This window comes from Leptonychotes weddellii, chromosome 11, assembly GCF_054177405.1.
Source record: "Leptonychotes weddellii isolate Sample4059 chromosome 11, ASM5417740v2, whole genome shotgun sequence".
Classification (NCBI taxonomy): Eukaryota; Metazoa; Chordata; class Mammalia; order Carnivora; family Phocidae; genus Leptonychotes; species Leptonychotes weddellii.
Genome location: NC_138379.1, coordinates 24,673,292 through 24,691,511, shown reverse-complemented (window position 1 = coordinate 24,691,511; position 18,220 = coordinate 24,673,292). Strand labels below are relative to the sequence as shown.

General features: G+C 33.8%; 1 protein-coding gene across 3 annotated transcripts in view; it reads left to right on the top strand.

The window, feature by feature from the left end:
* The window catches only part of ELP4 (elongator acetyltransferase complex subunit 4), a 233,249-nt gene that overhangs the window by 51,197 nt on the left and 163,832 nt on the right, over positions 1–18,220 (top strand). For all 3 annotated transcript variants that reach the window (XM_081798399.1, XM_006728921.3, XM_081798400.1), the window contains exons 4-5: positions 43–174; positions 7,680–7,819. In XM_081798399.1, coding sequence (XP_081654525.1) covers positions 43–174; positions 7,680–7,819 — 272 coding nt within the window. The remainder of the gene's footprint in view (positions 1–42; positions 175–7,679; positions 7,820–18,220) is intronic.

Here is an 18,220-nt window from a genome sequence, read left to right as displayed (position 1 = left end):
TTAATCACAGATGTTCAATAATGTGTCATTCTGTTTTCTTAGGAACTTCCTGCACCATTACTTGATGATAATTATAAAAAAGACTTTGATGAAGATGTATGTAATCATCAAACACCAGACTCTAACATTAAGATGAAAATAGCTTGGCGTTACCAATTACTACCCAAGATAGAGGCAAGTCAACATATAAATTATTTCTAAAATTTGCAAATGTATTTGTTTTCATTTTATAGAATCTTTTATGGTATACCTGTTACTTTTAAAATGCACTACAATATGTATTTTCTTATTGAAATAACTTGATATTTTATTTGTATTTTATCAAGATGACATTTCTTAAAAAATAAAATTATGGCAAATTTTTTAATTACCAAAATAGATTTCACTTCTTCCATAATTTCCATATAGAATCTTTTATTCTAAGGTTCCAAGCCAGAAAAAGTGAACTCATTAAGCTATTTCTATCCAGCTTGGTTACCTATAAATAATCAGCCTAAGTGGTAGTTCTTTGGAATTACTGTTTTTATTCCTATACATTTGCTATCATTATATTTTCAAACTCAGCTATCTGATAACCTCATCTGTCCAGGATATACTAAGAGACAAGAAGTGAAGGGAAAATTTCTGAGAAAACAAATGTCAGTAAATCTGCCCACTAAAGCTTATGAACTTTGCTCCTGGAGAAGGCTCTGTTCATTTATTAGCTCCTTTATTTGATTGTTTACTTATTCATTTTTCAGAACACTTTAATGACTACCAGACATCATATTGGTAGAAAAGAGAGAAATTCTAATCTGAATAAGACACAATACCCATAGCCTACCCTTCCGTCTTTTACAGTGACATCACTGTTACCTTCCCCAAGGACAGATATGTTTGTAACACTCCTTAACTGTAAATGCCTAATTTGGTATATTGTTTCCACTGCCTCCTCCTAAATGCATGGCCGACTGTCAATCATAGAACCCTTCTGCCAAGCCTAGACAACACCTTAGAATTCTCTGCAATATTCTGGGAGGTCACTACCAGCTAATATGTGAGAGTTAGTATGTGAGATGAAACCTATTTGTAATTATAAGCCTGCAATATGAAATACAAACTTCTTGAGATTGTATATAAGATCTATACAACCTAATCCGAGCCTACTTTTTAGTCTCCTCCTGTGTGAGTATAAAATACTATATCCACCCATCCTATGAGAGTTGCTCCTTGTAAATTGCTTATATTTCTGCTGGTAATGCTTTTCACTTTCTTATTCACCAGTTCAGCCTTCTCCCAAGTGCAAATATTACTACTCTGACAGCTTTTCATACATAATTATCTAGTTTCTTATTTTTGTGTCCCTAGCACTTCATGTATTTTAAAGTACTTCTAACATTATTTTATAGGTAATTGTTGCTATAACTCTTTTCTTCATCAGACAGAATTCTCTATGAGGGCAGAGAGCCTGTTTTATTTTCTCTCATATCTCCAACATCTATATAAATGCCCAATAATAAATATTTGGTGTGTGATAAATGTATTTATACACTTATACAATCTGCAAATACTGAGTGTCACCTGTTTATTAAGTATAAACTGTGGTATAATAGGTACATATTAAGCAGTGATAAATTGTTCTAATTTAGATGGGAAAGCTATTTGAATAATAAGATTTTTAAGCATGATTTAAATGACTGTGAACAAACTACAGACTGAAGCAAGGATATTTGCTACTGATAGAATAAGGAATAAAATTTCCTTATATACAAAGAACTTCTAAAATGAATAAGGAATGGTCTACCAATCCAATTTTTAAAATGGGTGGAAATATGTAAAGGAAATTTAGATGGCCCTTAAACATACAAACACACATGCCCAATTTCAGTTACAATAAGAGAAATGCAAATTAAAACTACACTGACAGGGGCGCCTGGGTGCCTCAATCGGTTAAGCGTCTGTCTTCAGCTCAGATCATGGTCTCAGGGTCCTGGGATCGAGCCCCACATTGAGCTCCCTGCTGAGCAGGGAGCTTCTCCCTCTTCCGCTCCCCCTTCTTGTGTCTCCCTCTCTGTCAAATAAATAAATAAAATATTTTTTTAAAAAAATGCACTGACCTGCCAGTTTTCTCTTACAGGTTGTCAATAACCTAAAATGTCTGGTGAGACACTAAATTAGCAAGGGTGTGGGGAAACTAGTACTTTCATACTTTGCTGGTGGAAATGTAAATACGTACAATTTCTGTGGAGGGTGTTTTGGTAGTATGCTTCAGAATTACAAAAAACACATACCCTTTGATCCTTTTGGGGATTTACGTCATGAATATATTTAATCATATGTAAAATGAATATATGATCTATTTATATAGCATATTTTTAAGAACAAAAGATTAGAAATAAAGTGAATGTCCATCAGGAAGCACTTGGTTAAGTAAATTACAGTATATGTGTACAGTAGAATATCATTACATGTGTATTAAAAAATAGAGGGAAGCTCTGTGTAGTCAGTTGTTGCAGGTATAGCCTAGCTTGGATGTGATTGAGAACTGGGTATGAGCCCAGAATAAATGGAGTTATTCTGCTTAGGAAAATGTGAGTAGAGTGATAGAGATTAAAGCAGACAAGGAATGTCGGACTAGTACTTGAGAACCCTAATGGCAAAGAACTTCATTCATGTCTTTGAGCTGGCAGTTTCATTTAAATTCCTGACTTAATGGTGACTCTTTTGTAAAGAGTGACTATATTCTAATTTTTCTACTGGTATGTTCTGAAAGAGTCAATAATGAACAGAAGTTCTAAGTTAAATTTAGCTTTCTTGTAGAGACAATATGCCAGTCTAGTTGTAGGTTATATAAATCACTTGCATCTTGCATTTACTTTATTTTCACTCTAATCTCAGCTATGTTTTAGTTTTCTCACTGGTCACTAACATTCTTCAGGTGAAATTGTCAATGAAGATTCAAATAACTGAAACTTTAAGCCTTTTATTTTTTACTGCTTGTTACAAAATCTATTTAAAGTTGGGGCAAACTTTGTTTCTTTTATTTATCTTATATATATATATCTTGTTTCTTATATTGTTTCTTTATATATTATAATTACGAGTGCTATTCCTGGCCCCTTTACATATAAGTGAATAGTCCTTATTCCACTCTTCTTTCTAGAGTGTGGTGTGCCTGCAGTTGTTTTGATTTTCTCTATGGAAGTAAGTTTCTCAGTGGCCACATATTAACACATAAACCCCATGCTCTTCTTACAATGATCTTTCCCAGATGACTTACTCTCCCATTTTCTTGAGTTCTCCGCTAAAATATCACTTAATCGGGAATGTATTCTTTTCTCACTCTCTACAAAAAAATAAAACCACTCTGTCCCTCTCATCTCCTTTCACTGTCTTATTTTTCTTCAGGGCACTTATCGTCACCTACCAGATATCATCTATCTCCTCCTACCAGGCTGCAAGCTCAATGAAAGAAAGGGATTTTGAATATCTTGTTTTACTGGCATATAGTGGCTGCTCAATAGTTATTTGTTGAATATATGAGTGAATGAATTATATAGTATGTGAATTAAATGCAAAACTGAGTTAAGTTGCATTAATTAATACAAATAAAATAATAGCTTATTTTGAATTTACCGTCAGTGGTCAAACTTAAGTTTATTAGTATTTATAAGTGAGCTCTGTCAAGTTTACAAAATAGAATCTTCTGGCTTCTTTGCTTTTCTTTGAAATGTCACCAGCATGTATATTTGCGTGTCACAGAAATTTTATATATGAGGATTTGTCAAGACTGATAGACTTCAGCTATCATCTACTTTATAAATCCAGATTTTACTTTGCCATTATTAGTTTAAAAACAACAAAACCCTGGGTTTTCTGTGTTCTACCTGGGACAAAATATAGTTAAAACTGTTATGAGTAAAGATTAAACAAGTAGTCCAAAACTAGCTATGTCATTTATCAGAAGTACCTTTTACTATAAGTTGCCACCAGTTCCCAAGAGTGTAGTCACATTCCCACTTAGGGAATGCAAACAAGGATAGGAATACGCACACCTAAGTCAGTAAGAGTAGTTCAGTAAAGTACAATGCAGTGCTGCTTCTAGTTAGAGAGGTGTGTTGTTTTACAAAGGCCCCCTTCCCTTGGCCTGTGATTTTGATTTTCTCTCTTAGGTGGGTCTGCTCTTTTTTTCCCTATCCAATCATCAAATCCTTTTCCCTTTTCACCCCAACAATTGGTAGCTTACAACATATTCTGAGACCTGATTTCTTCAATATTGTGTATAGTTCTATTACCAAAGCCTACAATGGCTCCAGCACTTCATGGTAGTGTATTAGAACTTTATTATATTAAATCCTCATTACACTTTGGCTTTCTGTCTTAGTGGTTCAGCCACAGTAGTCCTTCTGATTGATGTGTACATATTGCAGGTGACAACAAATACCATTTTTCGAATGAGGTAGTGTAATTACAAAGGATAGTGATAGATCTTCTGATTCTCTAGTGAATCATGATACAATAATAATTAATACCATTTATGTAGTGCTTTACAATTACAGAATATTCATTGCCAGTATTGCATTAGATTTTCACAACAGCCTAACAAAATAGTTATTATTGGTGGTTAAACTGAGGCTCAAAGTGGTTAGTTAACCATTTGGGTTTTTGCTTCTGTTATGCCATACTGAGAAACAAGAAATGATAACAATAATAAGAAAATGTCTTATTTAGACCATTTATTTGTGGTGCAGCTTTTGTCTGAAAGTTTTGTTTCTTTCTAACATACTGAAGGTAGAGATGGTATTGTTTTATTGTTCTGTGCTCTTTCTGGCCTCCAATCAGAATTAATTTTTCCTTATCATAGTAAATTTTAACTGAACCATTCCATTATTCTCTGTTCCACAGTTGACAAAGGTAAAGGTTAGTCTGTGACTGTGAAACAGAAGTTTTTTAATGTAAAACTAAAGCAACATGTTCTTATCAAACTGAGTAAAACCGACTAGTTATTGATGATATTTTGATTTTTTTAATGTGTCTTTTGTGGAGTTGACAGTTTTTTCATAGAGTATTATCAGACTTAAAACATTTAGTTATCTTTTTTCAGAGGAAATATTTGAAGTCTTTGTTTTATAATTCTAAGCCTCAAAAGATTTCACAGGATTTTTAAAAATCTGATTATATTTTAATGCTTTGTGTTTGGGATAGAAAAAAAAACTTACAAAATTGTTTTTCCTGTAAGGGTATATTTATTTTTCCATTTTCATTTTTATTGAAGGATTAAGCTTTTCAACATTAATAAAATTTGTATTGTCTACCTGGTGAAGATTTTAGTTGCCATATTTAATCTTAATTTCTAAAAAAAATTAATAACTTAATTGTAATAAGAAAAGCTTCCGAATTTATTCTTACATTTTAATGAATTATTTGTGTTCTATATGTAAACTGTCACAGCATGAAATCAATTTTCTGCCTTGATTCATCCCAAATCTGAGATTTCTATCACATTAATATTATAATTAGAAACATTAATAGAGACGGCAACTTAAAAAGCATACTTTGCTTCTTGGCAATTTAGCATATTTCTCTGAGTGCTCAAGACTTCAAGAACCTTCAGTGCACTAATAAATTTATTAACTCAAACTTAAAAGAAGCGAAAAGTCTCTCTTTCTTTCTCTCTCCCCATGGCCAGTCTGCTAAAATAGATTATTCATGCTTATTTGATTCAGGTAGGCTTTTGCAAGCTTCCCTACTAGGCCTGGGAATGTGGTACATTGAGGCCTTTTCAGAGGCTTCTGACATAGACCAAGCTTTTATTGCATGGTGTTTTATTATTACCAAATCCTAGTCTCCACCCAGTTTGTAGGCACTCTGCTTATTCTTTTGAATCAGGAAAGGTTATCACCTACCTTAATCCATGGAGCAGTGTGGATTAAGGACACCAGTGTGCCCCAGGATTCTCAAAGAGGATCCTGGAAACTTCTTGTTTCTTCTTTTTTGCTTGTCTTTACTAAATTCTATTGGGCCTTAGGAGGATTTGCATCTGAAATGGGCAACCTGGTGTTTTTCTCAATGAAGACATCAGATCAAAGTTCAGTTAGTCAAGGCCTTTCTAAAACATTAAGGGGGCTTGGACTTACACAATAAAAAGATGAGCTCTAGCAGAGATTGCAGTAAAAACATTCTGAACTATAATCCGGATAAAGAATAGATTATAGGCCAAAGAACAGACCTTGTTTAAATTGCTTTATACTAATAACTTTACATTTAAAAACTTTACCCTATTTTTAAGAAACGTACTTTAATGTCTCATAATTTATTTGTTAATACTGCCATGGTAAATAGATAAATCATGTTTTAGGAACCATACTTGTATGTATATTGTATTGAATACATTAGGTTGAGCTGATTGATAGGTCTCTTTTGTTAATGAAAATAAACTGTATCTTATGGAGGGGTGAACAGTCATTTTACTTAGAAAATAAATGCCAAACCCACAGACTCTGAATTTGAGAATAATGTTTCTATTAGACTTAAATTTTTTTATTCAATGTTACTGTATAATTTTATGTTGGTAGGCATCCAGTTTAAGAATATTAATCCTTTAAGTCTTAAAATGCAAATATCTAGTGCCAAGGAAATCTCGGTTTATCTAAATTACAAAGTTGTCAGTTACTTAGTAAAATAAAGAACTCACTCCATAAAGTTCTTCAGTTTCTGCAGATTATCTGCAGATTATCTGTTTTGTTGAATGTTCTGAAATTTGTTTTGTAGAATTCAGGACAGTGAAAATTATGTAAATTTAGATTAGAAACTATTAGAAACTATTACCAGGTGGAATCTGTCAGTAGTTCAACTTTGGACAGAGGTGTATATATATTTCTAGTATGTTGAATCAGCACAGAGTCTATTCAAAGCAATATAATGAGAATGTTCTATTACTAGGCCTTTACTATCCTGTGTAAGTAAATTCAGCATCAATAGTTTAACTAGAGTTTCTTATGAGAAAGATAATTTGTTGGAGAAATTGGTAATAGCACAAAAGAGGAAGTATCAATGAACTAATGATTATGTCAGGTTTCTGATTTATCTAATGTAGTTTGTATACATTCTCCCTCTTTAGCACGTGCCTTGTTCCCAACAGGAGTACCCCAGTACATTTTATACTATAAGTTTAATTTTAAATTTGTAAGAAATTTTGTATATATACACACTGTCTTGTGAGAATTTAATTTTTAAATGATGCTCAGTTTAATATATTTAAATAGCTAGTTTCTTTTGGGCCCCTCACCAATGATTTCATTGGCTTAAGTTTTCATTAGTTCTTAGCAATTCCATATTTAATTTGTCATTTAAACCTGGAACCTTTAAAAAATACTTAAGACACAAATATTAAATTTTTTTAACTTAGGAAGGTATACAGTAAAAAAAGCAAAGAGGTGTTTGAATTCTTATCAAATTTAGGGAACCACTAGCAGCCAAGAAACATGAGAGAGGAAAAGGTTGATTTCTAAGTTATCATTTAAAATAATAAAAGTTGTTGTATGCTTCTTTGAAATTTAATAAGTCCGTGTATATAAGCTCTTCCTGTCAGCATTAAAATGCACAAATATATCAGTATTTTGCTGAATGTAGTTCAAATACACTGTAGTTTTAAAAAAAAACAGTAATTTTTTAACAACCAATATGGCTTTTCTTAACAGTCTGGACCAGTATCTTCTTCAAGATTTGGTCACTATTATGATGCATCAAAAAGGATGCCACAAGAACTAATTGAGGCTTCAAAATGGCATGGATTTTTTTTTCCAGAAAAATTATCTTCAACTCTTAATATAGAACCATGGTAAGTTAATGAATTAATTCTGATTTCACAGGTTAACAGAATGCATTTTTACCGCATTCTTTGAAAGAATGCATAACCAAAGGTACATATCCTAATAATCAATGTTTTCTCTATAATATGTAACCTTAATTGTGCATATGTTTCATATTATTTCTTTATATGTGGTTTTCTTTTTCCAGTCCTATAACTGTTGGATGTGCTGTTATTCTTAATTTGCAGTTTGAAAAGTCTGGATACCAAAAATATAATCCCTGCTGTTTTTATTTTCAAGAAAATGTGGAATAGTTTTTAAATCAGGGTCTTTTAGCCCTAAATGCAGATAGATATCTAAATACTACTTACTGATAATAATAGCAGTGAAAATGGTATAAAGTACTGCTGTTTTTCAATAAGTGTTATTTCAGAAATAAACAGAAAGTGTATGTTTTCCAATATTTTATTTATTAAGGCTTTCTATTTCTAGTTATTCTGTAAATACAGCAATCTGTATTTTTTTAGGTTGCCTTAAAAGAATTTAGGGGTTTTTTTTGAGTTTACAATGAAGAGTTTTAAATATTAAACCAACACATGTTAGTGCTACTAACTTCATTAAGGTAAAACTCTGTAAATTACAGTACTTGACATTGAATAATTTATAAAGTGTTCAGAATATGTAATTTCAATTCTTACTGCAGTTGAATCAAGGAAAGTAATCCATGAAATAGGTTGTTGCCTCTCTTTTCTTTCATGTTGTAAAACCATTATTTTCAGTGAGATGAGTTATTACGTGGAGATTTAATATAGGAAGTTGTGAACTGAAATGACTTACAAATCTAGAGTCTCTTTCCAGGAATATTACTTGAGAATTTAGTGAAGACTATCCTATTTATTGTTATTAAATCTCTTTCAAAAAAATAAAAAATCTTCACTTCATTATGGTTTCTCCATTCTGTGGCTTGAGACTTACCAAAAGTGGTGCTTTGATGTCTTAGTGTTAATAGCAACCATTAATGAATGCCTTCTGTGTGTGTCGGTCACTCCACTATGTATTACATTTGTTACCTAGTGCAATCCTTGTATGAACCTTAACAAAGTATGTATTCCCATTTTCCAGAAGAAGATACTGAAATTCACAGAAGTTATTTATTTGAGGCTCAACTATTAAGTGATAGAACCAGGATTAACCTAAATCAGATCCCTTTCTTTTTGCTTTACTGCTTCAAGACACATTGCTGTCCTTTGCCTTTACCTTCCTATGTTATGAAGGAAAGAGCACTGATAAAGAAATAAAGAAATCTGAGTTCTGACTGAGTCCATCCTACTGTTAACCTTGGGAAATTCCCTTAAATTCAGTGAAAATAAATATCCTTCAGTGAAAAATTGGGCTAGGGGGATACCATTTGTCCTACCTACATCACTAATATTTTGTAAGTTTGAATGATTATATTGATTATACTATAATCAATATATCAATAGTATTAATTTTTGCCATTCACTAAACCAGACATACATATACTTTTATGGCTTGGGAAATAACTTCTCCTTGATTTCTCAAGTAGTAAATGGTGGAACCCAAATTCAAAGTCAGTTCTTTCTGACTCAAAATTCTGTGTTCGCTATAATGCTATATTGCCTCCATTCATGGAGTACTTAAGGAAATAAAAAAAATGTAAAATGTCCATTAAGTATAATGTAAGTAAACAAAAAATGTGGTGTTACTTTTGTAATTAATAAAATATTTTAAGAATAAAACATATTTAGGGGCACCCGGGTGGCTCAGTTGGTTAAGCATCTGCCTTTGGCTCAGGTTGTGGTCCCGGGGTTTTGGGATCGAGCCCCACATTGGGCTCCTTGCTCAGTGGGGAGCCTGCTTCTCCCTCTCCCTTTGCCTGCCACTCTGCCTACTTGTGCTCTCTCTCCCTGCCAAATAAATAAATAAAATCTTAAAAAAAAAATAATGTTTAAAAAAAAAGAATAAAACTTTTTTAAGCCCCAAAGTACAAGGGTTTTGTTAGTTCATTCAGCAACTAAAAGAAGGAGGGAATTAACATTTGTTAAGAATACCTGTTCCATGTCAGGCACCGTTCCAGGCATTTGACCATAGGATATTTCATCTAATCCTCCCACAACCCTGAAAAGTAAGTAATATTATCCCCATTTTTTAGGAGCTTGATGTCAGAGATGTTAAGTAGCTTTCCCATTCTTTCAGGCTGTTAGTGACTAAGTCTCTGACCCAAGCCCAAGTCTTCAGAACCTCTGCTTTTTATTCTGGGCCAGGCTGCCTCCATTTGCTATTGTAGTAAATGGACAGCATGTGAAGCCAGGTGCCAGGAAAGACTACACCTTGAGCAGCCGTGAGAATATAGTCCTATAGTCTTTAAAATATGTGTTGTTTTTTTTTTTTCGGAGTGTTTTTTGAGAACTAGCGGTTTTGCACAGAATAGGAAAATTTATAGATTTTAATTATCAAGGCAATATTTCATTTCATAGCAGTTAACTGATAATTCATTTATTTCATATAAAACTTAAATGCTTAATTAAATGTAATTAAACTTTAAACATATAATTAAATTAATTTTGAAAATGAGTACTTACCATGTGAGATTTAATTTATGAAAAGCATGTGCTCATTTCACTAAAATGAACTTTACTGGTTCATTTATAAAACAATAAAGCTAAGCTTTACAGTTGTCTATACTTTTCCTGTAATTAAGACTGGAGGATATAGCTGTGTCCCACTATAATATGTGAGGATATAATATATAATTTCACATATTCTAAAGGCACTGTTGAAACATAAAGTTTTTTTATGGTAAGAAAAACTGAAGGTCATTTAAAATTTGAATTAACTAATTTAAAATTATTGGCAGGTATGCCTATAGAAAATGTTCATACATATAATTTAAACTTTCAAATTAAAGCCTGGCTATAAAAACCTGAGAAGTATCACTCTAATATTACCAGATGGTTTTAATATTTCATTGTCATAGATCAGATAATCTGAGTCACAGAACAGTGATAAGAAAAATGATTTTGAGAATAATTCCGTAATCTAAGATTTTTTTAATTGGCATTGTTTTGAACTAAGCTTTGCTAACAGGTATGCAAGGACAATTCTCTTTTCCTCAGGAAGATAATGCGGATCTTCAGGGTAGGGATAGTATCTCAGCTTTCTTATTTATTAACAAATCTAACATACTGCTTACCCTACTATTACAAACTGAATGTTTATGGTTCTGCCAGCCACTCTCCCCTGCCCCAAATTTATATGTTGAAGCCCAATGTGATGATATTTGGAAATTAGGCCTTTGGGGGGTAATTAGAGTTGGATGAGGTCATGAGAGTAGGACCTGGGTCTTATAGGTTTGGTGTTCTTAAAAAGAAGGAACGCTATCCAGCTCCTCTTTCCTTGAGCACATGTACATGAAAGGCCATGTGAGCCACACAGCAACAAAGTGGGCCATCTGTAACCCACAGGAGAGTTCTCACGAGATACCAAGCCTGCTAGCACCTTAATCTTAGACTTCTAGCCCCCTGAACGTTGACAAAATTAATTCCTGTTGTTTAAGCCACTCAGTCTGGCATTTTGTTATAGGAGCCGAAGCCAACTGATACACCCACTATATTGTAAAATGTTACTTTTTTTCATAGAACAGATCTTGAATATTGAGTTTATATACAGTTGGTAGTAAATAGAATGAATTTGTTTTGATATGTTTCTTTGAAATAAAAGATTTTATTTTTACATGGATATCCTAAAATATGGTTAATAGTTTCTAACTAAAAGTTTTGTATTAATTACGTTGAATGAACTGAATTCTGAAAGAACCAGTTATCTTTTTAGGAGAATTTCTAGGAGAAAACCAACAGAAAGAGGATAAGAATTTTACTTAAGATTTTAGAAGTCATTCCTTTTTCTTATTTTGCCAAGTCTGTTTACCACTTAAATGGAACATCTGTATAAGCCTTCTGTAATATTTTCCTAGACAAATTATAGTTATGACCCTGCATACATTCCTACTTACTTTTGTTCATACTCTGTCAGAACATTTAGCACATTACACTATAATTATTTGTCTTGTCTACATTTTTATCTTCCCTCTCAAGCAGTGGAAATCCTTGAGGAAAGGGGTTTATGCTATCTTTATCTCTTTATTCATGAATCTAGGACACAGGTGTTGAGCTGACAGTTGATGAACTAATGAATCAATACACAAAGTATAGTAATAACTCAGATTAACTATAGCCTTGTTCATAGTTCAAAGATTTAGTGGGATAAAACTAATAAGTAAAACATAGTCATGTAAGAGTATATTTTATTTCTTTTTTTTTAAGATTTTATTTATTTATTTGACACAGAGAGAGAGATAGCGAGAGAGGGAACACAAGCAGGGGGAGTGAGAGAGGGAGAAGCAGGGTTCCCGCTGAGCAGGGAGCCCGATGCGGGGCTCGATCCAGGATCCTGGGATCACTACCTGAGCCGAAGGCAGTCGCCCAACGGCTGAACCACCCAGGCACCCCAAGAGTATATTTTATTTCAAAAATACAGATCTCTTATTTGAGAAGCAGCCATAGTATATTTAGAAGCTACAAGTAGAAACTCATGAGAAAGGAATTTTGCAAGAGAACTTCTAGGTAAAACAAAGGTTTGGAACAGGAGTATGCTAAACTACTTTACTAAGAGGATTAAAAGTGAATGATACAGTAATACAAATCTTGGAGCTGAGTGCAAGGCAAGATGTAAATGTGAGGAGAGATTTTACCCATTGGCCTGTCTGCTAGTGATATGATTAAACTAAAAAGAAAATATCTAAAAATTTTGAGAGAGAACTATTAATCCTAAACCTCATTTTAACCGATGAAAAGAAATTACTTGCTTACGTGTTTGCCTTTCTTCTTTTTCTGTCCTCCAAGGGGGCCTTTGGGTATACAGAAATTAGTTGCTCATCCTGGCATGCTATCTTCATTGGTATGCATTTGTTTTATTATTTCCTGCCTGATTCCTACATTCCTAGTCCCAGTCATTGTCCCCTAGACATACTTTCTCTTATTAATGCAACATTGTAATTAATCCTTCCAAATTTTATTCTTCCTTCAATAAAGTAATCTTAGACCTTTGACTCCTCTCTCTCACTCCCTTCATCCAACCCATCAGCAACTCCTGAAATTTTTATTTTTTTAAGTTTTTATTTAAATATCAATTAGTTAACATACAGTGTAATATTAGTTTCAGGCGTATAATATAGTGATTGTACACTTGCATATAACACCCAGTGCTCATCACAGCAAGTACACTCCTTCATCCCTATGACATATTTAACCCATCCCCCCACCCACCTCCCCTCTGGTAACTATCATTTGTTCTCCGTAGTTAAAAGTCTATTTCTTGGTTCGCCGCTCTCTCTCTCTTTTTCTCCCTTTGCTCATTTGTTTTGTTTCTTAAATTCCACATATGAGTGAAATCATATGGTATTTATCTTTCTCTGACTTATTTTGCTTAGAATAATATTCTCTAGCTCCATCCACGTTGGTGCACATGGCAAGATTTTATTCTTTTTTGTTGCTGAATACTATTCCATTGTGTGTGTGTATGTGCGTGTGTGTGTATTCCATTGATTTATTTGATGAATATATATATATGTATATATACATACCATATCTTCTTTATCCATTCATCAGTTGATGGACACTTGGGCTGTTTCTATAATTTGGCTATCGTAGATAATGCTGTTATAAACATCAGGGTGCATATATCCCTTTGATTAGTATTTTTATATTCTTTGGGTAAATAGAAGTGCAGTTGCTGGATCATGGGGTAGTTCTATTTTTAACTTTTTGAGGAACCTCCATACTGTGTTCCAGAGTGGCTGCACCAGTTTGCATTCCCACCAACAGTGTAAGAGGGTTCCCCTTTCTCCACATCCTCACCAACACCTATTGTTTCTTGTGTTGTTGATTTTAGCCATTCTGACAGGTGTAAGGTGATATCCCATTGTAGGTTTGATTTGTATTTCTCTGATGATTATGTTGAGCATCTTTTCATGTGTCTGTTGGCCATATATATGTCTTCTTTAGAGATGTGTGTTCATGTCTTCTGCCCATTTCTTAATTGGATTATTTAGGTTTTGGCTGTTGAGTTTTAGAAGTTCTTTACAGATTTTGAATACTAACCCTTTATCAAATATGTCATTTGCAAGGATCTTCTCCCATTCTGTAGGTTGCCTTTTAGTTTTCTTGATTGTTTCCTTCACTGTGCAGAAGCTTTTTATTTTGATGAAGTCCCAGTAGTTTATTTTTGCTTTTGTTTCCCTTACCTCAGGAGACATATCTAGTGAGAAGTTGCTATGGGCAACATCAAAGAAGTTACTGCCTGTGTTCTCCTCTAGGCATTTATGGTTTCAGGTCTCACATTTAGGTCTTTCATCCATTTTGAATTTTTTTGTGTTTGTGTAAGAAAGTGGTCCAGTTTCATTGTTTTGCATGTTGTTGTCTAATTTTCCCAACATAATTTGTGGAAGAGATGGTCTTTTTCCCATTGCATATTCTTTCCTGCTTTGTCGAAGATTAATTAACCATGTAATTGTGGGTTTATTTCTGGGTTTTCTGTTCTGTTCCATTGACCCTTGTGTCTCTTTTTTGTGCCAGTACCCTACTGTTTTGATCACTACAGCTTTGTAATATAACTTGAGTCTGGAAAGATGCCTCCAGCTTTGCTTTTCTTTTTCAAGGTCACTTTGGCTCTTCTGGGTCTTTTGTGGTTCCATACAAATTTTAGGATTATTTATTCTAGCTCTGTGAAAAATGCTCTTGGTATTTTGATAGGGATTGCATTAAATGTGTAGATTGCTTTGGGTAATATAGACATTTTAACAATATTTGTTCTTCCAATACATGAGCAAGGAATGTCTTTCCATTTCTTTTTGCCATCTTCACTTTCTTTCATCAGTGTTTTGTAGTTTTCAGAGAGTACAAGTCTTTCATCTCTTTGGTTAGGTTTATTCCTAGGTATCTTACTGTTTTTGGTACAATTGTAAATGGGGTTGATTCCTTAATTTCTCTTTCTGCTGCGTCATTATTGATGTATAGAAATGCAACAGATTTCTGTACATTGATTTTGTATCCTGTGACTTTAATGAATTTGTGTATCAGTTCTAGCAGTTTTTTGGTGGAGTATTTTGGGGGTTTCGTGTATAGAGTATCATGTTCTGCAAATAGTGACAGTTTGACTTCTTCCTTGCTGACTTGGATGCCTTTTATTTCTTTTTGTGATCTGATTACTGTGGCTAGGACTTCCAGTACCATGTTAAATAACAATGGTGAGAGTAGACATCCCTGATTGTAGAGTTTTTTCCCCATTGAGGATGATACTAGCTGTGGGTTTTTCATACATGGCTTTTATTATGTTGAGGTATATTCCCTCTAAACCTACTTTGCTGAGGGTTTTTATCATGGATGGATGCTGTACTTTGTCAAATGCTTTATCTGCATCTATTGAAATGATTATATGGTTCTTTTCTTTTATTAATGTGGTGTATCACTTTGATTCATGAATATTGAACCACCCTTGCAATCCAGAAATTAATCCCACTTGATTGTGGCGAATGATTTTTTAAATATATTGTTGAATTCTGTTTGCTAGTATTTTATTAAGAATTTTTGTATCCAGGCACTTGGGTGGCTCAGTCGTTAAGCGTCTGCCTTCGGCTCAGGTCATGATCCCAGGGTCCTGGGATCGAGTCCCACATCGGGCTCCCTGCTTGGCAGGAAGCCTGCTTCTCCCTCTCCCACTCCCCCTGCTTGTGTTCCTGCTCTCGCTATCTCTCTCTGTGTCAAATAAATAAAATCTTTAAAAAAAAAATAAAAGAATTTTTGTATCCATGTTCATCAGGGATATTGACCTGTAGTTCTCTTTTTTAGTGGAGTCTTTATCTGGTTTTGGTATCAGGGTAATGCTGGCCTCATAGAATGAATTTGTAAGTTTTCTTCCCTTTTCTTTTTTTGGAATAGTTTGAGAAAAATAGGTATCAGAGAAAATCTTTACTAACAACAACAAAACAAGAAATAAAATGGTAATAAATACATATCTATCAATAATACTTTGAATGCAAATGGACTAATGACTCCAATCAAAAGATATAGGGTGTCATGATGGATGAAAAAACAAGACCCATCTATATGCTGCCTACAGGAGACTCATTTTGGACCTAAAGATACTGCAGATTGAAAGTGCAGGGGTGAAGAAACATTTGTCATGCAGATAGATGTCAAAAGAAAGCCATAGTAGCAATACTTACATCAGACAAACTAGACTTTTTAAACGAAGACTGTAAAAAGAGACAAAGAAGGGTATTATATAATCTTAAAGGGGATAATCCAACAAGAAGATACAACAATTGTGAGTATTTGTGTACCCAACAATGGGAGCACCCAAATATATAAAACAAACATTAAAGGAACTAATTGATAATAATACAATAATAGTAGGGGACTTTAACACCCACTCATATCAATGGACACATCATCTAAACAGAAAACAAACAAGGAAACAATGGCTTTGAATGATACACTGGACCAGATGGACATAACAGATATATTCAGAGCATTCCATCCTAAAGCAGCAGAATGCACATTCTTTTCAAGTGCACATGGGACATTCTCCAGAATAGATCACATATTCAGTCACAAATCAGGCCTCAACAAATACAAAAAGTCTGAAGTCATACCATGCATCTTTTCTGACCACAATGCTATGAAAATAGAAGTCAACCACAAGAAAAAAATTGGAAAGACCACAAATACATGGAGGTTAAACAACATACTACTGAACAATGAATGGGTCAACCAGGAAATCAAAGAATAAATTAAAAAATAATGAACTGTGTAAGACTGTTGAATCACAGACCTGTACCTCTATGTTTAAAAAAAAAGAAGAAAATAGCAGGAAGGGAAAAACGAAGGGGGTGGAAATCGGAGGGGGAGACGAACCATGAGAGACTATGGACTCTGAGAAACAAACTGAGGGTTCTAGAGGGGAGGGGGTGGCAGGATGTGTTAGCCTGGTGATGGGTATTAAAGAGGGCACATACTGAATGGAGCACTGGGTGTTATACAGAAACAATGAATCATGGAACACTACATCAAAAACTAATGATGTAATGTATGGTGATTAATATAACATAATAAAATAAAATAAAATTACTTGAAAAAAATAATGGAAACAAATGAAAATGAAAACACAACAGTCTAAAACCTTTGGGATGTAGCAAAAGCAGTCCTACGAGGGAAGTATATAGCAACACAGGCCTACCTCAAGAAGCAAGAAAAATTTCAAATAAACAACCTAATCTGACACATAAAGAAGCTAGAAAAAACAACAACAACAACAAATGAACCCTAAAACCAGCAGAAGGAAGGAAATAATAAAGATCAGAGCAGAAATAGAGGCATCTGCATGACTCAGTCAGTTAAGCATTGGCCTTTGGCTCAGATCATGATCTCAGGGTCCTGGAATCGAGCCCCACATCAAGCTCTCTGCTCAGCGGGGAGCCTGCTTCTCCCTCTCCTTTTGCCCCTCCCCCTGCTTGTGCCCTCTCTCTCTCTCAAATAAATAAATAAAATCTTAACAAAAACAATCAGCAGAAATAAATGATACAGAAACTAAAAAACAAAAGACCGTAAAACAGATCAATGAAACCAGGAGTTGGTTCTTTGAAAAAATTAATAAAATTGAATAACCCCTAGCCAGACTTATCAAAAAGAAAAGAGAATGGACCCAAATAAATAAAATCACAAATGAGAGAGGAGAAATAACCAGCACCACATAAATACAAAGAATTATAAGAGAATATTATGAAAAAGTATATGCCAACAAATCAGACAAACTGGAAGAAATGGATAAATTCATATCAAACTACCAAAACTGAAACAGGAAGAAATAGAAAACTTGAACAGACCCATAACCAGCAAAGAAATTGAGTCAGAAATCAAACAACTCCCAACCAACAAAAGTCCAGGACCAGGTGGCTTCACAGGTGAATTCTACCAAACATTTAAAGAAGAGTTATTTTATTTTAATTTAATTAACTTAAATGTAAGTAGCTATATGTGACTTGCCTTATCTTGTTAGTTAGTTTTACAACAAAACTTAGCTCTTATCACTACTCTGGCTCAAACACTCCAATTACTTCCAATTTCATTCAGAAAAATAAATCCACATTTTACGGACACCAGGCTCCCTCAGTCAGTAGAACACATGACTCATGATCTTGGGGTTGTGGGTTTGGGCCCCATATTGGATACAGAGATTACTTAAAAATAAAAATCTTTAAGAAAAAAAAAAAAACTCTTCTATAGCAACATCCAGAATAATAAACCCACATTCTAACAGAGATCCTATAAGGAACACATTATCTGACATGAACA